We start from the raw sequence: 23,557 nt of genomic DNA on the forward strand, positions 1-23,557 counted from the left end.
TTTTTTTTTTTTTTTGAGGCGGGGTCTCACTCTGTCACCCGGACTGGAGTGCAGTGGGCGGATCTCAGCTCACTGCAAGCTCCGCCTCCCGGGTTTACGCCATTCTCCTGCCTCAGCCTCCCGAGTAGCTGGGACTACAGGCGCCCGCCACCTCGCCCGGCTAGTTTTGTATTTTAGTAGAGACGGGGTTTCACCGTGTTAGCCAGGATGGTCTCGATCTCCTGACCTTGTGATCCGCCCGTCTCGGCCTCCCAAAGTGCTGGGATTACAGGCTTGAGCCACCGCGCCCGGCCATTATTGCCCTTTTAAAGTTTGTTTGTGAAGACAAAGGCCTTTCTCACCAGTGGATCACAAAGCCAGTCCTGGAAAAGTATAGGTTTTATAATCAAATATAAAACCCTACTCATAAAACTGATGTTTCAGGACTGAGGCACAGTTGTTGCCCAATTTCTAGCTGATAACTGCTCCCTTTGTATTTTTCCTAAATTTTTGAATAAATAGCAGAATTCGTGTGTGTGTGTTTGCACACACGCATGCGTGCAAGCATGCGCATGCATGAATTTAATCCAGACTCTGTGGTCTTATTTCCACACTGTAATAACTTCAGACAACATCCGGAAAGGGAGAAGAGTGGATCCTAGGGTCAGATCCTGGCTGGCCATACACCAGCTACACGATGCTTATCTTCTCAGAACGTCTAGTTTCTCATCTTAAGGTGGGTATGATACTATACTTATCTGTGAAGCTCATTATAACAATTAAATGAGATTAAGACATGCAAAGCACCTAGCATGTGACAGGTACTTGATAAAGGTCACCTGCCTTCCTCCTCCCAGGGAGGTTAAGCAACCTCCTTGCTGTTAAGCAACAAGGCGGTATTCAGACTCAGCCTGAATGCCAAACGTCTTCTTTTTCCCACACCATACTCTCTTTACTGTCTTGAATTATTCACAAAATCTATTATTATTTCTCTTTCATTTTGCTGATATCATGCAGGCAAGAATCAAAGTTGGTACTTAACACATCTTCCCTAAATTTACTTGGTTTGAACATTTCTAAGACCCTAATTCAAAAACTCTATGTGGAGTTATTGGGTTTTGACAATTTCCTAAGGAACCTTTTGCACTGGAATGCATGTAATATTTAAAATTAACACATCAGCAGAGTAAAACATTATGTTTGAGAAGTACTTTGATAAAATGCAAGGAGTAAAGGATTTTGAGCCAAATATCTCACTCTGAATCCCAGATCTTGTCACTTATTTCCTGGGAAACTCCAGACAAATCACCTTTCTTGGCATCAGGTCCTTCAGTACTAAATAGGAAGATGCTGTAGCTAACCCCATAGAATTGTGATGGAGACTGAAGAAGGCAGAGCCTGACAAGGGAGGTGACATGCGGGGCACAGGGCCTGGCTGAGAGCAGATGCTCAAGCAGCCTCTGTTGAATGAATAAAGCATGAGCACTCCTCAGTGTGAAGAACCCCCAAATTCAGCACAGAAGATTTATCAGTGTCAAAAGAAATAAGACCATTCTATCTGTGCTAAAACAAGTACTGGGCCTTACCGCTTTGGTGCAGTTCCTCTTCCGTGTTTGGCCTTACAGGATTACAAGAGATTCCATCTGTGTTAAGTGGGTTTAGGAAAATGTGAAGTAATAGAACAAAACTCTTCCAGTCACTAATGCCTAAAAAAGGTCCACACTGTGGAACTTGAGTGTAATTTAGTTAAAATTGACCAGAGGAGAGAAGGCTAATTCTAGAAGGGAGACCAGGGTTTGGGATGAGCCCAGTACAGCCCTGGTAGCTCTGTGTCTGTAGTGAGCCACTGAGCTGCCCAGGGACTGTCGCACAGCCCTTCCCATGGGCGCTGAGGCCCACATCTTGCCCAGGCGGTCCCTGGCCCTGACTTCATGGCTGAGCTGACTGAAGGTGAGGGGACTAAGAGCTTGTGCAGTCCTTTGCCAGGTGCTGCTGAGACCTTCCTCCTGTCACCACGGTGTTCCTCAGGCTCATCAGGGAAAAACAGACACTATGAGAGGAAAACTTCCTGCCACCAAACTTAAACATCCTTGCATCCTCTCCCTCCTTCTGGCTTTAATGAAAGAGGGGCTTCTTTCGCTCTCTTCCTGCCCCATCCCATCCCTCTGCCTTCTTAGAGACCTTACTCTGATGCTGTCATCCCTGTACCTTCCACCTCTTCCTCTCCAATTTCTCCTTCCTGCTAGCATTTTAACATGCATTAAGCTTCTCCAATTAATATTAATAACAATAAAAAACACCTCTCCCAGACCCCGTCCCCTCCAGCTCCTGCTACTTTTCTCCCTCACAAGAGAACGACTTAAACTCATTCCCCTCTCCTACCTGCCTTCCCTGCTTCTGCTCCCCTGTAACTGTTCCTTCCCCTAAGACAACTTCCCAACTAGGAAATCAGTGCCCCTTCACCGGCCGCTCCTGACCCCGGCCGTATTTGTTGTCCTCTGTCTTGCCTCTGCTCACTGCATTCTCCTGTTGTTTCCCCACCTTTTGGGCCCCTCATTCTTAGTCTTATTTTCCAGCTGCTCTTTTCTTTTCTGACACAATCTCCACCTCAACTTGTCCAAGGTCATCTTCTACATTCTTCTATATTTCTCCCTAGAAGATCACACATACCGACTGTTGTGGTTTCAACTACATGTCTGTGTCCAGCCCAAGTTTCTCTCCTGAGGTACCTCCTGGCCACACCTTCTTTGGCATCCCAGAGACAACTGAAAATCAGTGGGCCCAAAACCAAAAGGGTATCTGACTGGCTGCCTTAAATAAAAAACACATAACAAAAAATTCATTTAGACATTCACTCTGACAATCAAAGAAGAATGTTTATCACAAAGACACTGTGGAAATAATCCCCAACTGTGCAAAAAACAACTTAGTCTTAATACCCCCACCTGTAAGCATTCCTAGGTGAAAGCAAGAATCAACACTGGTTTCAGCTGCCCCTGCAAAGCTGCTCCGGGCCACACCACCATGAGGCTCACTCCACTAGCTGCCGGTTTTGTGCTTAGGGGTCTGGGAGTCAGATGCCTTGAGGTGGGCTGAGAAAGGCCCAACCCTGACCGTGTCTGGAGTCCACCAGGTAAGGCCTTGGGAGAGGAGACCTGGGGAGTGGTGACAAGTCCTCTCTGAAGACCCCCACAGCATCTAGGCCATTAGGCCATAGGAAGCTGGCGTCAGCACATGGCCCTTCCACGTGTGCCTCTCACTGCAGTCATCTCCAAATCACATTCATCAAATGTGTCCACATGGAAAACGCATTGCCTCAAGGGCGAGTCCCTACAACAGACTCAGGACCACTGCCAGGCTGGCACCAGCCAACAGCACATCACCACTGTGCTCGATGGCTTTCTTCTTCCTCCTCCCTCCATTTTTCTCCCATTCTTCCCATCCCACCCTCTCACAGGAAGGGGATTAAAAAAAAAACAACAGGAAAGACCTGCCAGATTTGCTTCTATAAATCATCTTCAGAAGAACCGGTGGGACAATTACACACCTAGCCAAAGGAGTTCTAAAACACCCTAGAAGATAGGCGACCTTAGGAGACGGGTGACCCTAGGAGACAGGTGACCCTAGGAGATGGGTGACCCTAGGAGATGGGTGACCCTAGGAGACGGGTGACCCTAGGAGATGGGTGACCCTAGGAGACAGGTGACCCTAGGAGACAGGTGACCCTAGGAGATAGGTGACCCAGTAAGACAGTCAGGGAGACAGTGCCAGTTTTGGGGACCTGACCAGAGTGGGTCTGACTGGGGAGTAAGGCATTCAGGGCTTAGACTCTTGTGACAGAGTTAAGAATGGGCTAAGGAGATGGGCAAATAATAGAGAGTGGCTGGCGTGTCCTTCAGGGACCTCCATGCCGTATCACCCACAAGGAGTCTACGTTCTTCTCTATCTATATAGTTCACCCCGGGAGACTACATATACTGACTGCTGTGGCAGTAGCAAAGGTGCATGATGTCCACACCTTCCTCGTGTGAAAGTCGGGGGTCTAGAGGCCCAAGCAGGAGTAACTGAATTCCATGAAAGCTCCCCACCTGGGATCTGGCAGAGGGGCTGGCTCTGGTCTCAGAAGTGAGCTCTGAGGGCACAAGGGTCACAAAAAAGAGGCCACAGCATATAGTAGTTAAGGACTTACATGGACCAGGGCTGATTCCCTGGCTGTGTGACCCTGGACAAGTCACTTAAACTCTCAGTGCCTGACTTTCTGCATCTGAAAAATGGCATTAATAATAGCACCTCCTTTGTAAGGTAGTTATAGGAATTAAATGGGCCGATATTTGCAAAGTGCTTAGAAAAAAATGGCACATTGTAATGTTTTTAACGTGCTTATTAAATTAAATAATGCTCACAAGGAAAGGCAGTGCTGAGCAGTGGGTGCAGCGGTTAAAAATCCAAGCCAGGAGAGCCCCTGGAATCAGATGGAGGAGGCACACAGGACAGCAGTCCCTGGACACTAGGACTCCAATGGTGCCAGGATGAGAGCCAAGGCCTAGCCAGAAGGAAGCACCAGCAAGATTTACTGAGCACCTACATTGTGCCAGGACGTGTGCTACACACTCCACAGAGACCATCTCATTTTATCCTCACAGAACCCTCACAGTGGATACGACTGCTCTGACCTCCAATTTCTAAATGAAAAAATATGTAACAAGCAGGTAAATTAATTTATCCAGACCACACAGGTAGTGGATGGTAGAAGTGGTGGGAGCCCATTCTCACCATAGCCAGAACAGAGCTGCAGGCCACAGCCGGGGCTCCAGCAGGCTCCCAGCCTAGAGGAGAACTGGGTGACATGAAGGAACAGACCAAAGCAGAACCTGGGCAGGCTTCTGAGAGCACCACACCTGAGTCAGGGCCAGCCCAGGAATCAGGCTGCCATGGCCAGAATAGGGCACAGTGCCTCTGGCAACACAGGCAGTGCTTAAAAGACAAAAGGGATAGTAGGATCCAGAGTCAAAATGTCCACAGACATACAGGGAGCTCCTCCAGGGGTGGAGACTTAGGGATATATAGAATCAGTGTTTACTGACTGTTAAAATGGCCTGCTAGACTCTGGGCTAGGGGACTTACATGCCATAACTTACTGGATCCACAAACAAGACGATGAGATAGGTACCACTTGATGGATGAGACTATGAGACTCAGAGAGATTGCCACATGTCTAAGGTCACACGGCTAGTAAGTGCTGGAACTGGGATTCAAACCTCAGTCTGATTCCAGAGCCCACGCTCTACATGGTGTCAGAAAAGTGAGAACTCAGAACAATCTGAGATTACAAAGCAAGCTAAGGGAAGCAAAGAAGCTTCTTGGTTCTTTTAGGCAGCAAATGCGCCATAGTTTATGGATATGCTAATTGGGGAGAATACTCATCTGGTCTGTTTCAGGGAAGCCCACTGGTGGGTGGGGGGTCACATCCAGTACCACTAGTTCTCCCCTCGGTAAAATCTGCAGTTCCAGCAGATCCTAATAGTTATTAACAAAATATAAATGCTTGTATTTGTATATATTTCACAGTAAACACAATCAAATATCATTTTTCTATAACCCTTAATGAGACCATGAATCAAATATGTGAGAGAACAATAAAGTTAGTCCATTATTAAAAACAGGTTTCAAAAGCGAGAAGCTGATTCCATCATCTGTGTCTATGACAAACCCAAAACCACCTACAACTGGTGCCATATTAAGTTCAAAATGGGTGGCATGTTCAAATGACACCTGACATACACATTTGCCTAACATCACTCCCAAAACCCCTCTGACAGAGCACAGAAGTAAAAGATAAACCTAAACTAGGAATGAGAACGGAGTGGATGGCACTACTACCCTCATCAAATGAGAGATTTCAACACATTACTGGAGATCAGCATGGATTTTGATTAAATGAAAACAGAAAGTCTCAAGCTAGACTATGCCAGGAAGGGGCTACAGAGGTGGTGAAGACAGGCTGCCTTGGGGGACCTCAGAGAGGCTCCTGCCTCAGAGTCATTAAGGAACAATAAACAGGGGACAAATGAAAGGTCAGTGTACTGGACACTGTCTCAGCCAGCACCCCCACCTGCTGCCTGCTAGCATCCACCTCCAGGCAAAAAGCAGGATGGGAGAATTAAAGGCTTCCATGCTGGAACCCCCAGAATAAAGGTCGCCTCCTTTTGCTGACAGAAAACTGCACCCTGCGCGCCAGTCCCCACCCTGTCATCCTGCAGTGCGGGCAACCTGCTGTTTCTTGCCCAGGCCACTTGGCTCTCCCAGGCAGACTTCCCTCAGGAGAAAAGCCAGGGGAAAAAATCACAACACCTACAAGCCACCAGTCATATGAGTTAAGCCAACAGAACGGAAGGAAAACCAAAGTAATAAATGACAATTACTTTGGAAGAAACAGAGACAAAAACTTAGAAAAAACCCTCTAACGTACTTAGACACTGTTAAGAAAATGAAATGCAACAGACTGAAAAAACATTTTGTAAAACAAATATCTGATAGAAAAAAGACTTGTATATAAAATATAAAGAACTGTTGTAACTCAACAATAAGAAGTCAAACAACCCAACTGTGATGGTTAATACTGAGTGACAACTTGATTGGATTGAAGGATGCAAAGTATTGATCCTGGGTGTGTCTGTGAGGGTGTTGCCAAAGGAGATTCACATTTCAGTCAGTGGGCTGGGAAAGGCAGACCCACCCTTAAACTGGGTGGGCACCATTTAATCAGCTGCCAATGCGGCTAAAATATAAAGCAGGCAGAAAAAATGTGAAAAGACTAGACTGGCCTACCCTCCCAGTCTACATCTTTCTCCCATGCTGGATGCTTCCTGCCCTCAAACATCAAACTCCAAGTTCTTCAGTTTTGGGACTCAGACTGGCTCTCCTTGCTCCTCAGCTTGCAGACAGCCTATTGTGGGACCCTGTGATCATGTGAGTTAATACTTAATAAACTCCCCTTTGTATATATATCCTATTAGTTCTGTCTCTCTAGAGAATATACCAATTTTTTAAAAAAGTAAACCACATCTGTAATCCCAGCACTCTGGGAGGTAGAGGCAGGAGAATTGCTTGAGCCCAAGAGTTTAAAACCAGCCTGGGCAATATAGTGCAACCCTGTCTCTACAGAAAATTAGAAAAAAAAAAAAAAAAAACACTTAGCCAGGCATGGTGGTGCTTGCCTGTAGTCTCAGCTACTCAGGAGGCTGAGGCAGGAGGATTGCTTGAGCCCAGGAGTTCGAGGCTGCAGTGAGCCATGATCATACCACTACACTCCAGCCTGGATGACAGAATGAAGACTGTCCCCCCAAAAAAAGTAAACAAAAGACACTTTACCAGGTGGATGCATGGATGGCAAGCAAACACAGGGGAAGGTGCTCTATGTCATTAGTCAGTAGGGAAATGCAAACTAAACGACAATGGACACCACATCTAGTTCAATCATAGCAAAAAGCATACACGAGTGACAGCACCAGGTGCTGCGGAGGATCAGAACAGCCATTTAGGAAAGCAGGTGGGCAGTTTCCCATCAAGTTAGGCACACACTTATCAACTGCCCTAGCAATCCCACTGGTAGGCCCAGCAATCCCACTGGGTAGGTATTTACCCAATACCAATATATGTCTACAAAAAACTTGCATGTGCATGTTTATGGCAACTTCATTCTCTATTTCCCTAGACTAGAAACAACCCGGATTTCCACCAGCTGGTGAGGGGATGAACAAAGCATGGTACAGCCATATAATCCAATACTACTCAGCAATAAAAACAGGAATGAGAGTGACACACACATCAGCGTACATGAGTGTCAACAGTTTTATACTAAGTGAAAGAAATCACACAAGAAAGTATTACGATTTGACTTACATGACATTCTGGAAAAGGTAAACATGACAGAGACAGAAATTAGATCCTTGGTTGCCAAGGACTGGGAACAGGAGGCAAACTGGCTACAAAGGGGCACAGAGAACTTTTGGGGTTGACAGACAAGCTCTCCACATGAGAACACTCATTCTTCAAAATCACCAAACTGTTCACTAAAATGGGTGATTTTTACTGGATGTAATTATACCTTAATAAATATGACTAAGAAAAAAAAAAGGAGAGTCCAACCATAGACAATTGCAAAGGAAGTCCCAAAGCTGTGCAAAAGAATAGAGAACAACTAGTTCAAATTGGAGTAGGACAAAGGGCTCCTGAAGGGAAGCCTCTGGGGAACTATAAAAGCAATTAAAAATATAACAGAAATCAAAATATAATACATACCCAGTATCAAGCAATCAATGGATTAAAAGAAAAGAAAAATCTACAGGTCTTGTGAGGCATATTCTCTTTTGAATGGCCCAGGGTTACCAGGGAATGAAACACAATCCTGGCATAGTACATGGCTTGACTATGCGGAACAGTTACGTAGCCGTGATAATAAGTGTTGTTTGATGGTTTTCAGCTTTAAGAGTTCACCTAAGGAACAGTGTGATGAGTTTGGTGAAGCTCATTAATTAGGCAATGTGAAAGTGTCATCAACAGAAGGTGGGCAGTAGAGAACTGGAGGGAAAGCATAGGAAGTGAGCGGTCACAAGATACCATACAGAGCTGGTGAAACAAGAAATTCAGGCTTTGGTGTGCCAAATAAAATTCCAAAAGTAACCAGTAGAAAAAACAGAGTTTACCTTTGGGGAGGGAACTGAGGTGAAGGTTTTCCTTCATCAGCCTTCCTGTACTATTCGATTATCATGTACAAGATTACTTTGAAAAAAATAATTTTTAGTGGATGACATTACACATTGTAAACCTCATAAAAATTAAATTTTGAAGTTGAGTAAATACTCTAAAATATGCCAAATTTTTATAAAATCACAACCTGCTTATAACCTATCAGTGTCAACATTTATAAATAACAAGCAGTTTTCACATGACCACTAGGTGCTTCTGTACCTTTTTTTTTTTTTGACACAGAGTCTCGCTCTGTCACCCAGGCTGGAGGGCAGTGGTGTGATCTCAGCTTACTGCAACCTCCGCCTCCCAGGTTCAAGCAATTCTTCTGCCTCAGCTTCCCGAGTAGCTGGGATTATAGGCGCTCGCCACCATGCCTGGCTAATTTTTGTATTTTTAGTAGAGACGGGGTTTTGCCATGTTGGCCAGGCTAGTCTCCAAATCCTGATGTCAGATGATCCGCCCACCTCAGCCTCCCAAAGTGCCGGGATTACAGACGTGAGCCACCGCGCCCAGCCCTGTTTCTGTACTTTTTGATGGAGTAATCATGTGAAAATCATGACCAGCTGGACCTTAAGGAAACACACCTGTCCTATAGGAGAGCTGTTAAGGCTAGAATCAAGTGCACACAGGTCCCCTGGTAGCAGAGGGAGGGAGTGTTCACACTGAGGGAGTCAGAAAAGCTCACGGCTGGTGGGGAACTCACTGCTAGGCACTGTCACAAGCCCTCCCTGGAACAAGACCAGCTGCAGTGAAACATGAAAGAAAAACAGGAAGGAGAGAAAGACAAAAAGAGCAAGGAAGTGAGGAAAGACGAAGAAAAATTGAAGAAAAGAAGGGAGGAGGAGAAGGAGGAATAAAGGGATTAAGGGCAAGTGGGAAAGGAAGGAGAGAGAGCCATCTAAGTGCCAGGACTGCTGGAAAGGTTCCACGGTGAGTCAGACCACATCTTGAGCTTCGTGTCTGCTCAAAGCAGGGAAAGACAGGAACATAAATTACCACAATTCAAGGCCACAAAGGACAACAGGACTTTCCTGCTTTATTTCTCAAGGTTGCAGTCCTAATAGACACTGCCTAGGTCCAAGCCTTCTGGGAACTGCCAGTGGACTGAGGTATCTTTAGTTCTTTCTTGGATGATGACGGTGATGATGATGATGATGATGATGATGATGATGATGGTGTTTGAAGAAGGGAAAGGGTTGATACGAAAGGATAAAGGAGAAAGGAAGAGAAAAAGGAAGAGACAACAGTGATTGGCAGTTTATAAAGCAACATCTACATTCATTTATTCATCAAAATTAAAGTATGTTTTAGGAAATGCAGCAGTGAACAAACATGCTCTTACTTTCATGGTGCTTACCTTCTACAGACGGAGAGAGATTTTAAAGAAATCGTAATAAGTCAGATGATAAATCCTGTGAAAAAGTATGAATGAGGATGAAGGTAGGAATATTTGGAGGGGAAGCCTCAGCAGGTCTGTCTGATAAGCTGGCATGGAGTAGAGACAGGAACGAGGTGAGGGAGCAGGCTCTGCAGGTATCTAGGGGAGGAGGGTCCCAGGCAGAAGTGAAGTGCACGGGTCAAAACCCTGAGTCAGGAACACCATGGGATATCTGAGAACAGCAAGGTAGCCCATGGCTGGAGCAGAAGGAGCCTGGGGAGGAGTGGGAGGAGAAACAGTGAGACAGGACAGGGGTGGGAGGCCAGGTCCCAGCCTTAAGGGAAGGCAAAGAGTGGAATTGTTTTTTTTTTTCTGCGCGGGATGGGAAAACGTAGGGACTGGGCAGAGGTGGCTCCCCAAACCCTCATGTGGAGTGTTTGGTAGGCTGTATTGCCCTGATGCCATGAAGGAGAGCATGGCAGAGAGGGCCCAAAACCTTTAAGCACCTTCTATACTAGAATCAAGTTTGGTAACTGCATGGGATATTTGCATTTTCTTACTTGAGAGCAACTCACTTTGGTAATTTGAAATAGATACCTGCTAAGGGCTGTGTGTATGGAGAAAGAGAGGAGGCAGGGTGGGCTGTGGAAAATGAACATGAGGGCCTCCTAAGGCCCCAGAACCCCTGGCTAGACAAATCACAAGAGGGTGAAAGGATCACTGTGGAAAAAATGGTGCCTCCCGTGAAGTCGGTATACACATATATGTACTCGCTGAATAAGCAGAAGTAATTCATCTTTCTCAGCTTTCAGGTCATACTAGTTTCTATAGAATAACAACTCATTTACAGTCACTACTGTTTCATCAAATCCTCAAGCTACCATCTGCTTGGAAAACAGGTAGACTTAGGGTCAGGAAGATGATGCAAATTTCCCAAAACCTTCCCTCTCCAGTCCTAGTACTACGTAGCTCTGCACAATTAGAACCAGCTGTCAATGCAGGGCAGCAGCCAACTGCAACCCTGCGAGCATTCTCCCATCCACGTGACAGAGAAAGAGCCCAATTAGCAGACTGAGAGCAGCTGCCAGCAGCTCTGCTCACAAGATTAACAAACCAGGGCTAGGCCCACAGGGCCACATGTTCATTCCACTCTTACACTGGGAACTATGTTCAATTCCCTTTCTCCATATTCTTGGGAAGTGTTTTTTTTCCAAATACATCATTCAGATGTTCTCTTTAAAAAAAAAAAAAAAAAAAAAAAAAAACTTTGCTTTTTGTTTTACTAGGGACCTAATACATGTTCATTACAGAAAACCTGCACAATACAGAAAGCCCAATGAATAACTTTTTTTAAAAATCTGAATGCCTTTTTTTTTTTTTTTTTTTGAGACAGAGTCTCCCTCTGTTGCCCAGGCTGGAGTGCAGTGGTGCGATCTCGGCTCACTACAACCTCCGCTTCCAGGGTTCAAGCAATTCTCCTGCCTCAGCCTCCTGAGTAACTGGGATTACAGGTGCCCACCACCATGCCCAGCTAATTTTGTATTTTAGTAGACATGGGGTTTCACCATGTTGGCCAGGCTGGTCTCGAACTCTTGACCTCAAGTGATCCACTTGCCTCGGCCTCGCAAAGTGCTGGGATTACAACCATGAACCACCAAGCCTGGCTGGCAGGGTCTTATTATATTGCTTAGGCTGGTCTTAAACTCCTGGGCTTAAGCAATCCTTCTGCCTGAACCTCCCAAGCAGCTGGAACTATAGGTTACAACACCCCTATGAGATAGGTACTATTATTGCCCCATTTTACAGATGAAGAAACAGAGGCGAAGCTGGAGAAGTTCAACAGTTTGCTCAAATTCTCATATGTGTTCAATATGAGAGCCAGGACTAAACCCAGGCCTGTGGCCTTTGGAGCCTGGACCCTCAGCCACAGAGCACATCCATGGCCAGGAGGGTGGCTATGCCCACACTCACAGGTGCAGGGGCACACACATGCACACACACTCGCTCTCAACTGAGCTCATACTATAGCTGTGGTTTTATAATCTGCTTTTGTTCTTAATCCATTACATTTTCTCACATCTGCCCACCCTTCCTTTTTAGAATTCCTGCGACATACACACATGACATCTCCTAGAAACAATTCATCACATTCACCTTCCTTTGCTTTTGCTCTGAGTTTCACAAGAAAATTGTAGTTTGTCCCTTAATTTATTACTTTGGTTTTCTGCAATCTCTAACTTGTTGCTCACTTTTCTCATTGCAATTCATGTTTCTCAGCACAGCTCAATCTTTCTTAATGTTGATCCTCATGTGCTGCAGGGTCATCCTGACCATTGCTGGGAACACAAAATGAAATTTCTGGAAGTACCTGCTTCACAGGAAGGTGCAGGCTCTAACCTAATCTTCACACTGCCTTCTATTTCTAACTGAAACTTTTCTATATTTGATGAATAGCTAAAAACTCTGCAAGAAATGAAAAAAGTTAACCCAAAGATTCCAGGACCACATGGCTTTACCAGTGAGTTCTCTCTGGCTTTTGAAGAATACATAATACTGACAGCAAATAATTTATACCAGGGCACAAAAAGTGATGGAAAAAAATCCCCAAATTTAACAAATTTGGCTAAGAAATATAGGAATCAGCTAATGTTCATAATCAAACAAGCATATTGATAATTCCAAGATAAAAAAGTGATATGATCCTCCCAATAGATACTGAAATGGTAACTGGCAAAATGTAACATTCAAGATTTTAAAAAAGAGAAAAACAATTTAGAAGCTTAGTAGTATCTGTCTCAAACCAACAGCCCTCATTATACGATTGAGAGAAACACTACAGGAATTTGAATTGAAATTCTAAACAACCAAACCCCCATGACACACATTTACCTGTGTAACAAACCTGCATGCCCTGCACATGCACCCTTCAACTTAAAATCAAAGTTGAAAAGAAATAACAGCCTCAACCCAGAAACACAAATGTCAAACAGCAGAATGGACAGACAAGTTGTAGTACATTTATACAATAGAATATTAGTAAGCAATAAAAAATAATGAACAGCAGCCGGATGTGGTGGCTCACACATGTAATCTCAGCATTTTGGGAGGCCGAGGTGGGTGGATCACGAGGTCAGGAGATCGAGACCATCCTGGCTAACATGGTGAAACCCTGTCTCTACTAAAAATACAAAAAATTAGCCAGGCATGGTGGCAGGCACCTGTAGTCACAGCTACTCAGGAGGCTGAGAAAGAATGGCATGAACCCGGGAGGCGGAGCTTGCAGTGAGCCAAGATTGCGCCACTGCACTCCAGCCTGGGTGACACAGCAAAACTCCATCTCAAAACTAAACTAAACTAAACTAAACTAAACTAAACTAAACTAAAATAAATAATGAACAGTAAATGCATGCAACAACGGAAAAAAGAGTAACAACAGGTGCTACAGCCTTTCTCATCTAGGTTTCTTATCTGAACCACAGAGCACAGAAAATGATTTGAGTGACTGTTTAACTCTCCTGAGATGGTACATTTATTACATACAACGGACCTTCAGGCACTAGGTTAATTCTCTCATGAAATCCTGGTTGAGAAAGGCCTCTGAGGCTATAACCCAGCGATGTCCAACAGAAATATAATGTAATCCACACATTTTAAATTCTCAAATGCCATGTTTTAAAAAAGGAAAAAGAAATGGGTAAAATTAATTTTGACAATTTATTTTATTTAACTCAATATAGTCATGTACTGCAGAAGGACGTTTTGGTCAACAACAGACCACATATACAACAGTGGTCCCATAAGATTATAATGGAGCTAAAAATTCCTATCACCTAGTGATGTTGTAGTCACAGAAAGGTTGTAACACAACTCAGTACTGTACTCAAGTGTTTGTGGTGATGCTGGTATAAACAAATCTACTGTGCTACCAGTCATACAAAGGTACAGCACATACAATTATATACAGTACATAATACTTGATAATAAATGACTGTTACTGGTTTATGTATTTGCTATACTTTTCATTGTTGTTATTATTATTTTTTGAGAAGGAGTCTGTCACCCAGGCTGGAGTGCAGCAGCACGAACTCAGCTCACTGCAACCTTCGCCTCCCAGGTTCAAGCGATTCTTGTGCCTCAGCCTCTGAGTAGCTGGGACTCTAGGCACATGCCACCACGCTCAGCTAATTTCTGCATTTTCAGTAGAGATGGGATTTCACCGTGTTCACCAGGCTGGTATCTCCTGACCTCAAGTGATCCACCTGCCTTGGCCTCCCAAAGTGTTGGGATTACAGGCGTGAGCCACTGCGCCCAGCCCACTGTTAATTTTAGAATGTACTCCTTCTGCTTTTTTTAAAAAGTTAACTATAAAATAGCCTCAGGCAGGTCCTTCCAGAAGAAGGCATTATTTTGTTTGGTTGGTTGGTTTGGGTTTTGTTTTGTTTTATTTTTTTTGAGACAGAGTCTTGTTTTCACTCAGGCTGGAGTGCAATGGCGCAATCTCGGGTCACTGCAACCTCCGCCTCCCAGGTTCAAGTAATTATCCTGCCTCAGCCTCCCGAATAGCTGGGATTACAGGCATACCAATATGCCCAGCTAAGTTTTCGTATTTTTTAGTAGAGACGGGGTTTCACCATGTTGGTCAGGCTGGTCTCAAACTCCCGACCTCAGGTGATCCACCCGGCTCGGCCTCCCAAAGTGCGGGGATTACAGGTGTGAGCCACCGTGCCCAGCCAGAAGAAGGCATTATTATAGGAGATGACAGCTCCATGTGTATTACCATCCCTGAAAACCTCCCAGTGGGACAAGATGTGGAGGTGGAAGACAGTGATATTTACGATTCTGACCCTGAGTAGACCTAGGCTAATGTGTGTGTCTGTGTTTTAGTTCTTAATAAAAAAGATGAAAAAGTAGAAAAAATAATTTTAAAATACAAAAAATCTTACAGAATAAGGATATTAAAAAAGAAAATATTTTGTACAGCTGAACAATGTGTGTTTTAAGCTAAGTGTTATTACAAAAGAGTCAAAAAGATTTTTTTAAAGTGTGTAAAGTAAAAAAGTTACAGTACGCTAAGGTTAATTTATTATTGAAGAACATTTTTTACAGATTTCATATAGCCTACATATACAGCATTTATAAAGTCTATAGTTGTGTATTACAGTAATGTCCTAGGCCTATACATTCACTCACCACTGACCCTCCCAGAACAACTTCTAGTCTTGGAAGCTCTATCCATGGTAAGTGTCCTATATAGGTATACCATTTTTATCTTTTACATTACATTTTTATTGCACCTTTTCTATGTTTAACTATGTTTAGCTACAGAGATACTTACTACTGTATTACACTTGCCTACATTACTCAGTGTACTCTCTCTGTACAGGTTTGCAGCCCAGGAGCAAGAGGCTATGCCTTATCACCTAAATGTATAGTAGGCTATGCCATCTAGGTTTGTGTAAGTCCACGATATGGTGTTCACACAAGGGCAAAATTGTCTAATGATGCATTTCTCAGGACGCATCCCATCTTTAAGTGACACATGACTGTATATCCAAGATATTATCTTTTCAAAATGTAATCAATAGAAAATGTAACAAATTATTAAGGAGATACTTTCCTTTTTTGTAGTAAGTCTTTGAAATCTGGTCTTTATTTAGTATTTACAGAACATCTCAATTTGAAGTAATGACATTTCAAATGCTCAACAGCCACATAGGGCAGCCACCATATTAAGACAACACAGCTCTAACTGATGTAAAAAGACATGACACTGAAATATAAGGTATACTTCTTGAAAAGGAGGGATCAAGGTAGGAGAACCAAAGACAAACCATGAAGCCCCATCAATAAGGGCTGGAGTGAGGCTGGAGTCAAGGCAGGCAGCTAAGAACCAGAGGGCAAGGTCAGCCCAGGACAAGTAGGAAGACGGAACAGATGATGAGACTGCATATGACTGACCTAGGTTGTTTGTATCTCCACTGTCTGAAGTCTGTCCCCACCTCCATGCCTCACTCCTGCAAAAGCAGGTAGGGCTTGTCATTAATGGGTTAAGTAGATCCAGCTGCAACTGTTAGAGGCCTCGGGTTATAGGTAGAATGAAATAAATACAAAAAAAGACTACAAGATGCATGCAGCTCACATTGGCAATTTTATATTTTTATGAGGACTTCCTAAATCAGGAGTTCTGGGTTCTAATCTGAGATGTGTCCTAAACCCCCTCTGTGACTTAAAGTCAGCCCGTCCCACTGCAGGAGTTCAGGTTTCTCTCTGTAAAATATAGCAGCACTGGATAGTCTTTGAGATCCTCCCAGGTCTCCATTCTGTGAGCCTCAGAGAAGCAGGGGCCATATATCTGGCATTGGAGACCTGCCCCTGGAGACTAAGCAACTGCAGCACTTTCCTTTCTCTCAGTGTTTCGAGGGCAAATGGAGAGGTTGAGTCCGAGAGAGACAGTCAAGAAGGGGTGGGGGCTTCTAGGCACTGCACCGTTGTACAGGGATAAATTGGACAAGACAATCTGGTGTGGCAGGAGACAGGAAACAGTGGGGTGGCAGGGAAAGAGGGAGGCTGGGAACAGATGGGAGCAGATGAACAGAAAAAAAATGCAAATGGAAAACTCAGGTTCCAGAAAAAGAGACGGCGAGAAGAGAGAAGGAAAAAGGAGAAGAGAAGAAAGGGAAGAAAGGAAAGGATGAAAGAAAGAAAAGAAAAAAGGAGAAGAAAGAGAAAGGCATTCAGGGGCAGAAGGGTTGAATCCCAGGTGGGTCAGGTGCATCTTTTGGAGGTGGAAACGTGGTGTGAGAAATGCCTGCACATGCGGCAGGGAGGGAGGGGTGTGATGTCCAGGGCAGGAAAAGAACTTGGGATAAGAGGGGAACAAATGGGTGGCATACATGAAGTGTCCCACATGTTTTCCATGTTCCCAAGAAAAAGCTGTCTCTGAAGGTTTGCAGGTCAGGAGCAGACACGACCAGACGGTCAGATACCAAAGAGGCAGCCTAGGCCATCTTACACCTGGGACCCATCTGGGGGAGGCTGAGACCCAAACCGTGTAGCCCCACATCTCACCAGGCAGGATGAGAATGCATCAGGAACACACTGAGATAACCAACCGCCAGGTCCCCCAGCTCCTCCTCACTTTGGGAGGCGAACAGGGTCCTTCAAGATCTGTTCCCAGTCCTGTTCCCAGGCTGAGAATAATAATACTAAACAATAATAACATCAGCTAACAGTTTGCTTACTGTATGTCAAGCACTGTAAGTCAGGCAAAATACTTTTCTCACATTATGCCCCTTAATTTTTTAACAATGACACCATAAGGAGGGGCTATTATGGCCCCCAGGTTACACATAACTAAGATTGAGATTCAGAGAGGATAATTAACTTGCCTAAAGTCATTGTAACAAATAAGTGACAAAGTGGAATTCATATCCAGGTCTGCACTCCAAAGTCCAGGCTCTTAACCACAGTGCTGTCAGCCTGGGGAGGCACTGTTACCATGATTTTCTACCAACATTTTTAATAATATTGACTATCTACAAAGTGAATGGCACCACAGGGGTTATAAAAGGAATAAAAAGACAGGAAAGGAAGAGAACTATAAGTTACTGCATCTTTCCTACATTCTAGGTACTATATAATGGGGCTTAAATCTACTTTATTTAAGTCTCAAAACCAGAACATAAAGCAGATTTTAGTATTTCATTTGATGGATGACAAGACTGTGGCTCACAGAGATTAAATAACTATGCAAGTTTATCCAGGTAGTAAATGGCAGACTCCAGAGCCTGACCTCTTAATAAGCAAAGGTCCCAGGTATGATGTAAGATAACCACACAGAAGACCAGAGAGTGGACAGACATCACTTAGAAAAGGCTGATGAGGTAGGGGATGGGGGCTGTAAAAAATGATGTGCCTAGAGGCTGCACAGGGACTGAAGGCTGTCTCAGCTCTAAGGTCACACCCCCAACCCCCAGGGCTCCCTGCAGTGTTGGGCCAGATTCAGTATGGAGCAAGGTAGACTGCAAGAGGGACCACAGGGTAAGTCTCCATTCATCAAGATAATAATTTCATTCAACATTTCACAGCCAAAGAGTCTTCTCCCCAATCCCAGTAACTCGCTTTTTGATCACAAGCAGCTTGAAGTCTCTAGACAGAGTAGGATTCCTGGAAACAATGCCAGAATTTGATAAATTCCAGCAATGGCTATGCAGTGGAACATCTTATGGGGTGCTGGGCTGTTCTGGCATTTGTACTGTCTGATGTTGGCTACAGATGGCTAGTGTGCACACAGACCAAGAGGAATGGCTCTTTCAGGAAAGTTCCCTCTTCTAAAAGGTTCAAAGGAAAAACAACTTTCCAATGTTTGATCTATACAGGGATACTTAAAAGTATGAGAAAACCTTTTGGACATTTGAGCCACTAGCCTTCAATGGTGTGAAACCCCCTTTTTAAGGCTGGAAGCAAGACCATGGCAGTGTTCCCAACCTCAGGCCCAGACTGTTGTGTTTGCCTTAGCTCCCCAGCTCTGTCACCAGCATTCTTTAATTAGTAATACCCGTCAGTCTTCATGGAGTGTGTCCTCTGTGACCAGCACTGTGCAAAGCTTGGGAGGACACAGCAGTGACAAGGCATGCTTGGCTTCCAGTGGAGAAGACAGACATCAATTATGAACATGTTGCTAAATGCATAAGGACAAGTTCAGAGTGCAGTCAGGGAGTATAAGAAGGGCTGGCTTAGCTGAAGTGGGGGGACTAGCATGCCAGGCAGAGAGCAGAAAATGCACAGGCCTGGAGGTAGGTTCAAGGACCTGTGGGGAGGCCAGAGGAGGTGAATCAGAGAGTGAGTCAGGAGGCCAGAGGAGGGCTGGGAGAAAAGGATAAGTCATTCCTACCTGCACGCCTCCCTTAGAGATGTGGAATCACCCAGAGGCACTGGGGAAACCACTGGAGATGTTGAAGAGGCTCAGTGATGTGGACAGAGATTTAAAACCACAGAGTGGGCAACAGAGTGGGATGGGGCAGACATGGGTATAGAGATGCCCGCTGGAAATTAAGTGCCAAAGTTGAGAGGTAGCACTTGGGACAGACAGGTGGAAGAAGGGGAGATAGGGAGTGGGCACTGACTGGGAGCAGAGACTGTGGGAGAGAGAGGGGGCGTCAATGACAGACACCATGCTTCTGGCCTGACTGGGTGGGCAGGCATGTCATTCCAGGGGTGGGTACCACAGTGGGATTCTGGGGAAAGAATCAAGTTTGGATTGGGGCATGCTGTGACTATGGCACCTGTAGGACTTTGGTTTCCATCTGTTCAGCTTCTTGAAGGAAGTACAGCTCCCAAAGAACACTTGCTCTGCCAGTGCCCATAGAACCAAGGCCATAGTGAACACAGACCACTCTATTCTCCAGTCTTACTCCTCACAAGGCCCTTCACCTTTGCTTTAGATCAAACTAATCTCCTCACTGGTCCCTGTACATGGCCACTTTCTTCCCAACTGCCTTACCTGTGTTCAAGCTGTTCCTGGTACCAGAAATGCCATTTCTCCCTATCTTGTGTCCAAATTATACCAATTCTCCAGACCACAATGGGAGCTCCGCCAGGATGCTTTGTGTGTTGTCCTACCTGGAAGAATTGGCTCCCCTTCCAGATAGCACTTTGTCCTCTTTAGTGAACCCCTTGCAATTATTTAGGTAAATTTCTTACCTTTCCCATTAGACCAGGGATTCCTCATTCATCTCCGAGTTCCCTGAAATACCAGGTAGGGGGTCTCACACATGGTATGTGCCTGGTCAGTAAGTGCTGAACAACTGAGTGATTGATAGGCATGAAATCACCATCCCAAGCAGGCCCCAGGAATGCCTAAGCCAGCCCCACATGAAGATCATTTGGAAGAACTATCCTCTAATTACATTCAGATCTACAATTCCACTCAGAAACCTCAGACATCTGGCCCCTTGCACACCAGCCTTCCCCCAGATGCCACTCAGCCTCCAAGGGCTGCCTTAGTCTCGGCTTCAGCACACGTGCAGCTGAGACAGCTTAGCCCATCCTGACCACCTCCACATCAGAACGGCAGCGGCTTAGGGGCTTCCACAGTCTCACAATCACCTCGTGGTGTCACCCGGGTCTGAAATGGACCAAGGGGGCTACAGTTAGGGGCTGGCCATAGCCCAAGCCCTGGGTGCTCCAGGTCCAAGAGGAGGGAAGGGTGGCCGAGATACAGGGCTGTTCTCTGTAAAGCGGGCAGGCTCAGGGGGAGATGGTACAAAATCTGCTGCCCAGGGAAGTATCTGGGCATAACATTTTGAGGGGCTTTCCCTGCTTAAAAAGTTTATCTGTAATTCAAAAGGGGGAAATAAACAAAACAAACAAGGGATGACTACTTATTTTATGAGGTTTTATCTAAGAACTTCATATTTTCCACTGAAGAAAAAGCCAGTCTGAATCTAAAGATTCACACCCTCAATACCTACACTCAGAAGAAAGAAACAATCTCCAGCCATAAATTAGAACTTTGCTTTAAACTCTCATTTCCCAAGAGAGACAGGGTTTCAGGGCCCTCCACACCCTGCAATTGGGCCCTGACTGTCTGCCCGTCTAGTCGGAAGGCAAACAACACAGGCTATTTGTAATGACAAGTAAACACTAATGAATTTCGGAGCATGTCTGGTGCTTGCATTTATGGATCATAAAATAATCTGGCTTCTTCCTGCCCCATGCTGACCTGCCAATGAGGCAAACCCAAGTATTTACAGGCAGGCAGGGGCTGCCAGGACCACTCTGCAAGACGGGGGACAGGGGATGGGAGGAGGAACTGCCTATTAATCTTCCTGTTACATACAAATCAATTTTTATGCTCTGATTTTCAGCCTAAATCTTGGCATGTAAAATCCTATGATCCTATAAAAGTATTTATTTTTTAAACTTCTTAGGGTGGGAGGGAGAGTAAACCTATCTCAGTCAAATATAGGTACAAACCTAGTTAGAAGTCACTAAGATGGCTATTAAAATATCATCCAGATATAAATAAAGCTTTTAAAATGCACTTTTTCTAGTTAGACATATAATTTGTCTAATATACCCTACTGAATTCTAGGAGTTCCAAGGAAGTGCACTTCCAAAAAAAACGGGCTCTTGGCCAGGCACAGTGGCTCACGCCTATAATCCCAGCACTATGGGAGTCTGAGGCGGACAGATCGCCTGAGGTCAGGAGTTTGAGACTGGCCTGGCCAACATGGTAAAACTCCATCTCCACTAAAAATACAAAAAATTAGCCAGGCATGGTGGCAGGCACCTGTAATCCCAGCTACTTGGGAGGCAGAGGCAGGAGAATCTCTTGAACCCAGAAGGCAGTGATTCCAGTGAGGCAAGGTCACGCCACTGCACTACAGCCTGGACAACAAGAGCAAAACTCCATCTCAAAAAATAATACTAATAATAATAATGATAAAATAAATAAATAAACAAGGCAGGCTGGGGGGTGGTGGGCTCTCGGTCTAGGAACACCCTATGCATCTCCAGCCACTAGGGCAAACCCCCTCATTGCCCAGCCAAGATACAGCCCCTGGCCTGGCCACAGAGAGGAAGTAGCTCTAGGACTCCTTCCAGCCCAGAGGAGGTCTCGGGGAGCCTCCACAGAACCCAAAAGACCCAGATGGAGCACGGACATATGGGACTCTCCAGAGGCAGACTTTATCCCACAAACAGTCAGCACATCAGAGACCAAAGCAAGAGTTACAAAAATGTAGAATGAGCTCTCTCATAAGGGGAATCTTTCTTAACCCCGAATAGCTATGTAAAGCTTACTTCCTAATGGCCAAGTGTCCCCACATCTGACCCAAGTCATGTACAACTAAAGGCTGCACTGACATGGATGATTTTGAGGTCATCAATTAGCAGGAGCCATCACTCATTCCCTGACTCCTCCGTGGGCTGCCAGCCCACCAGCCCTGCTGCTATGTTCTTGGCCTCTGCTCAGAAGCCAGCCCAATATGAACACGAAAGGCACTGATGAAAGCAGACAGGGCTCTCAGAGCCAGAAGGGCCCCAAGAGGCAAATGCTGTATTAGGACAAGCGGACGGTGATGGACAATGGCGCCCATTCCTGGTATCTTGAGAGTGCTCGGCTCTCAACCATTCCCACATCTCTGGGAATGGTACCTTGCCCTTAACCCCAGCCAGGGGTGGAATCCAGGCAGTTATTTTGAATGACATGAATCTGAACCCTCCAGGCAATTAATAAATTCCTTGTATATGAATTTGGAAGCTAGATGGAGGGAGAAAAAGTGAATCAGTCCCTGAGAAAAAGGGACTCAGGAGCTGTAGGGCAGCCACCTTAATACAGTCCGAGGAAGTCAGGGGAGGCAGGAGAAAGCAATGAAGAAGGACAAAGAGGAGAGAGATGAACAAGTAGAGCCTGGCCAGGTGTCCAGGCTCTGGCTCCAGCCTCTCCCCACCTCTAGCCTCCATGACACCGCCCCGTGAGGATGGCCAAATTCCTTGTTTGGTCAAGGTGGCTTGCCAGACTCACCTGGTCTCCCACTGTTCTACTCTCACAGCCCTTCAGCATGGTGGCCCAAAGAAGGAAAGGGAAAGCTCCTCTCTTGGGGAAAATGGAAACAAATAGGAAACCAGGGACCTCCTTGGAAGAGTCAGGAGCCAAGAAACATAGATCCAGGGGCACAGTTTCCAATTCTGTGGAATTCTATCTCTGTCGACATTCCTGGTGTGCAACTTTGCTTCCCTGCCTCCCTCCAGCGAAGTTAGCAGTTAAACATCAACAAACCCAGGACTGTGGGCTTAACCTTCAAGAAAGTGGGAAGGGCAAAGGCTAAGACAGTATTCCATCTCACAGGTATGCTGGGGACATTTTTTCTAAGGCATAAAGTAGATGGTGGTAGCTTTAAAGAAGAGAAACACCAGCCTAGACTCTTAGGCTCAGAGATTCAAAAAAGTGAGGCAAATTGCCCAAGGCCACAGAACAGTGAGTGGGAAGGCCCAAGATTCAACCTAGATAGGCCAAAATCCAGGCTCACAACCCCTTCAGCAGATTTCACCCACCGACTCATCTCCTAGGGCCTAGATCAAAGATCTAGGATAAATAAAGATCTCTGTGACCATTAACAATGAAATCAGATCCTTTCCCTGCTAAAAGGGGTTACTTATACCCACAAACTTCAAGGAAAGGTGGTCCTGTTAGGTGGAGGGCGCTCTGACCTGCTGGTCCCCTTGATGGATTGGAGGATGTGTGTTGGGCCACAGGCGCTGGGGAATCTGAACCGCTCTGTACAGTAAAGGGAGATGGATGATCCCAGGGACAATCCATGATAAAGCATGAGGGAGGAACAAAGAGTCGTCCAGGGGGAAGCTGGAAGAGGTGCGATGAGCTAAACAGCCCACAGTGATGAGGTATCCAATGTGTATGTTAGAAACAGTGATGCCTACAGTGCC

General features: G+C 45.2%; 1 protein-coding gene across 14 annotated transcripts in view; it reads right to left on the minus strand.

Moving 5' to 3' along the window:
- Positions 1-23,557, minus strand: part of RALGPS1 (Ral GEF with PH domain and SH3 binding motif 1) — a 311,271-nt gene that overhangs the window by 197,339 nt on the left and 90,375 nt on the right. Inside the window, exon 1 of one of the 14 annotated variants that reach the window (XM_017892866.1) lies at positions 22,638-22,695. The exons of the other annotated variants lie outside the window; for them this stretch is intronic. Coding sequence (XP_017748355.1) covers positions 22,638-22,676 — 39 coding nt within the window. The 5' untranslated portion in view covers positions 22,677-22,695. Of the gene's footprint in view, positions 1-22,637; positions 22,696-23,557 lie in introns of those variants that run through there. 14 annotated transcript variants of the gene reach the window in all.

Source organism: Rhinopithecus bieti, unplaced genomic scaffold, assembly GCF_001698545.2.
Source record: "Rhinopithecus bieti isolate Rb0 unplaced genomic scaffold, ASM169854v2 scaffold_22745, whole genome shotgun sequence".
Lineage (NCBI taxonomy): Eukaryota > Metazoa > Chordata > Mammalia > Primates > Cercopithecidae > Rhinopithecus > Rhinopithecus bieti.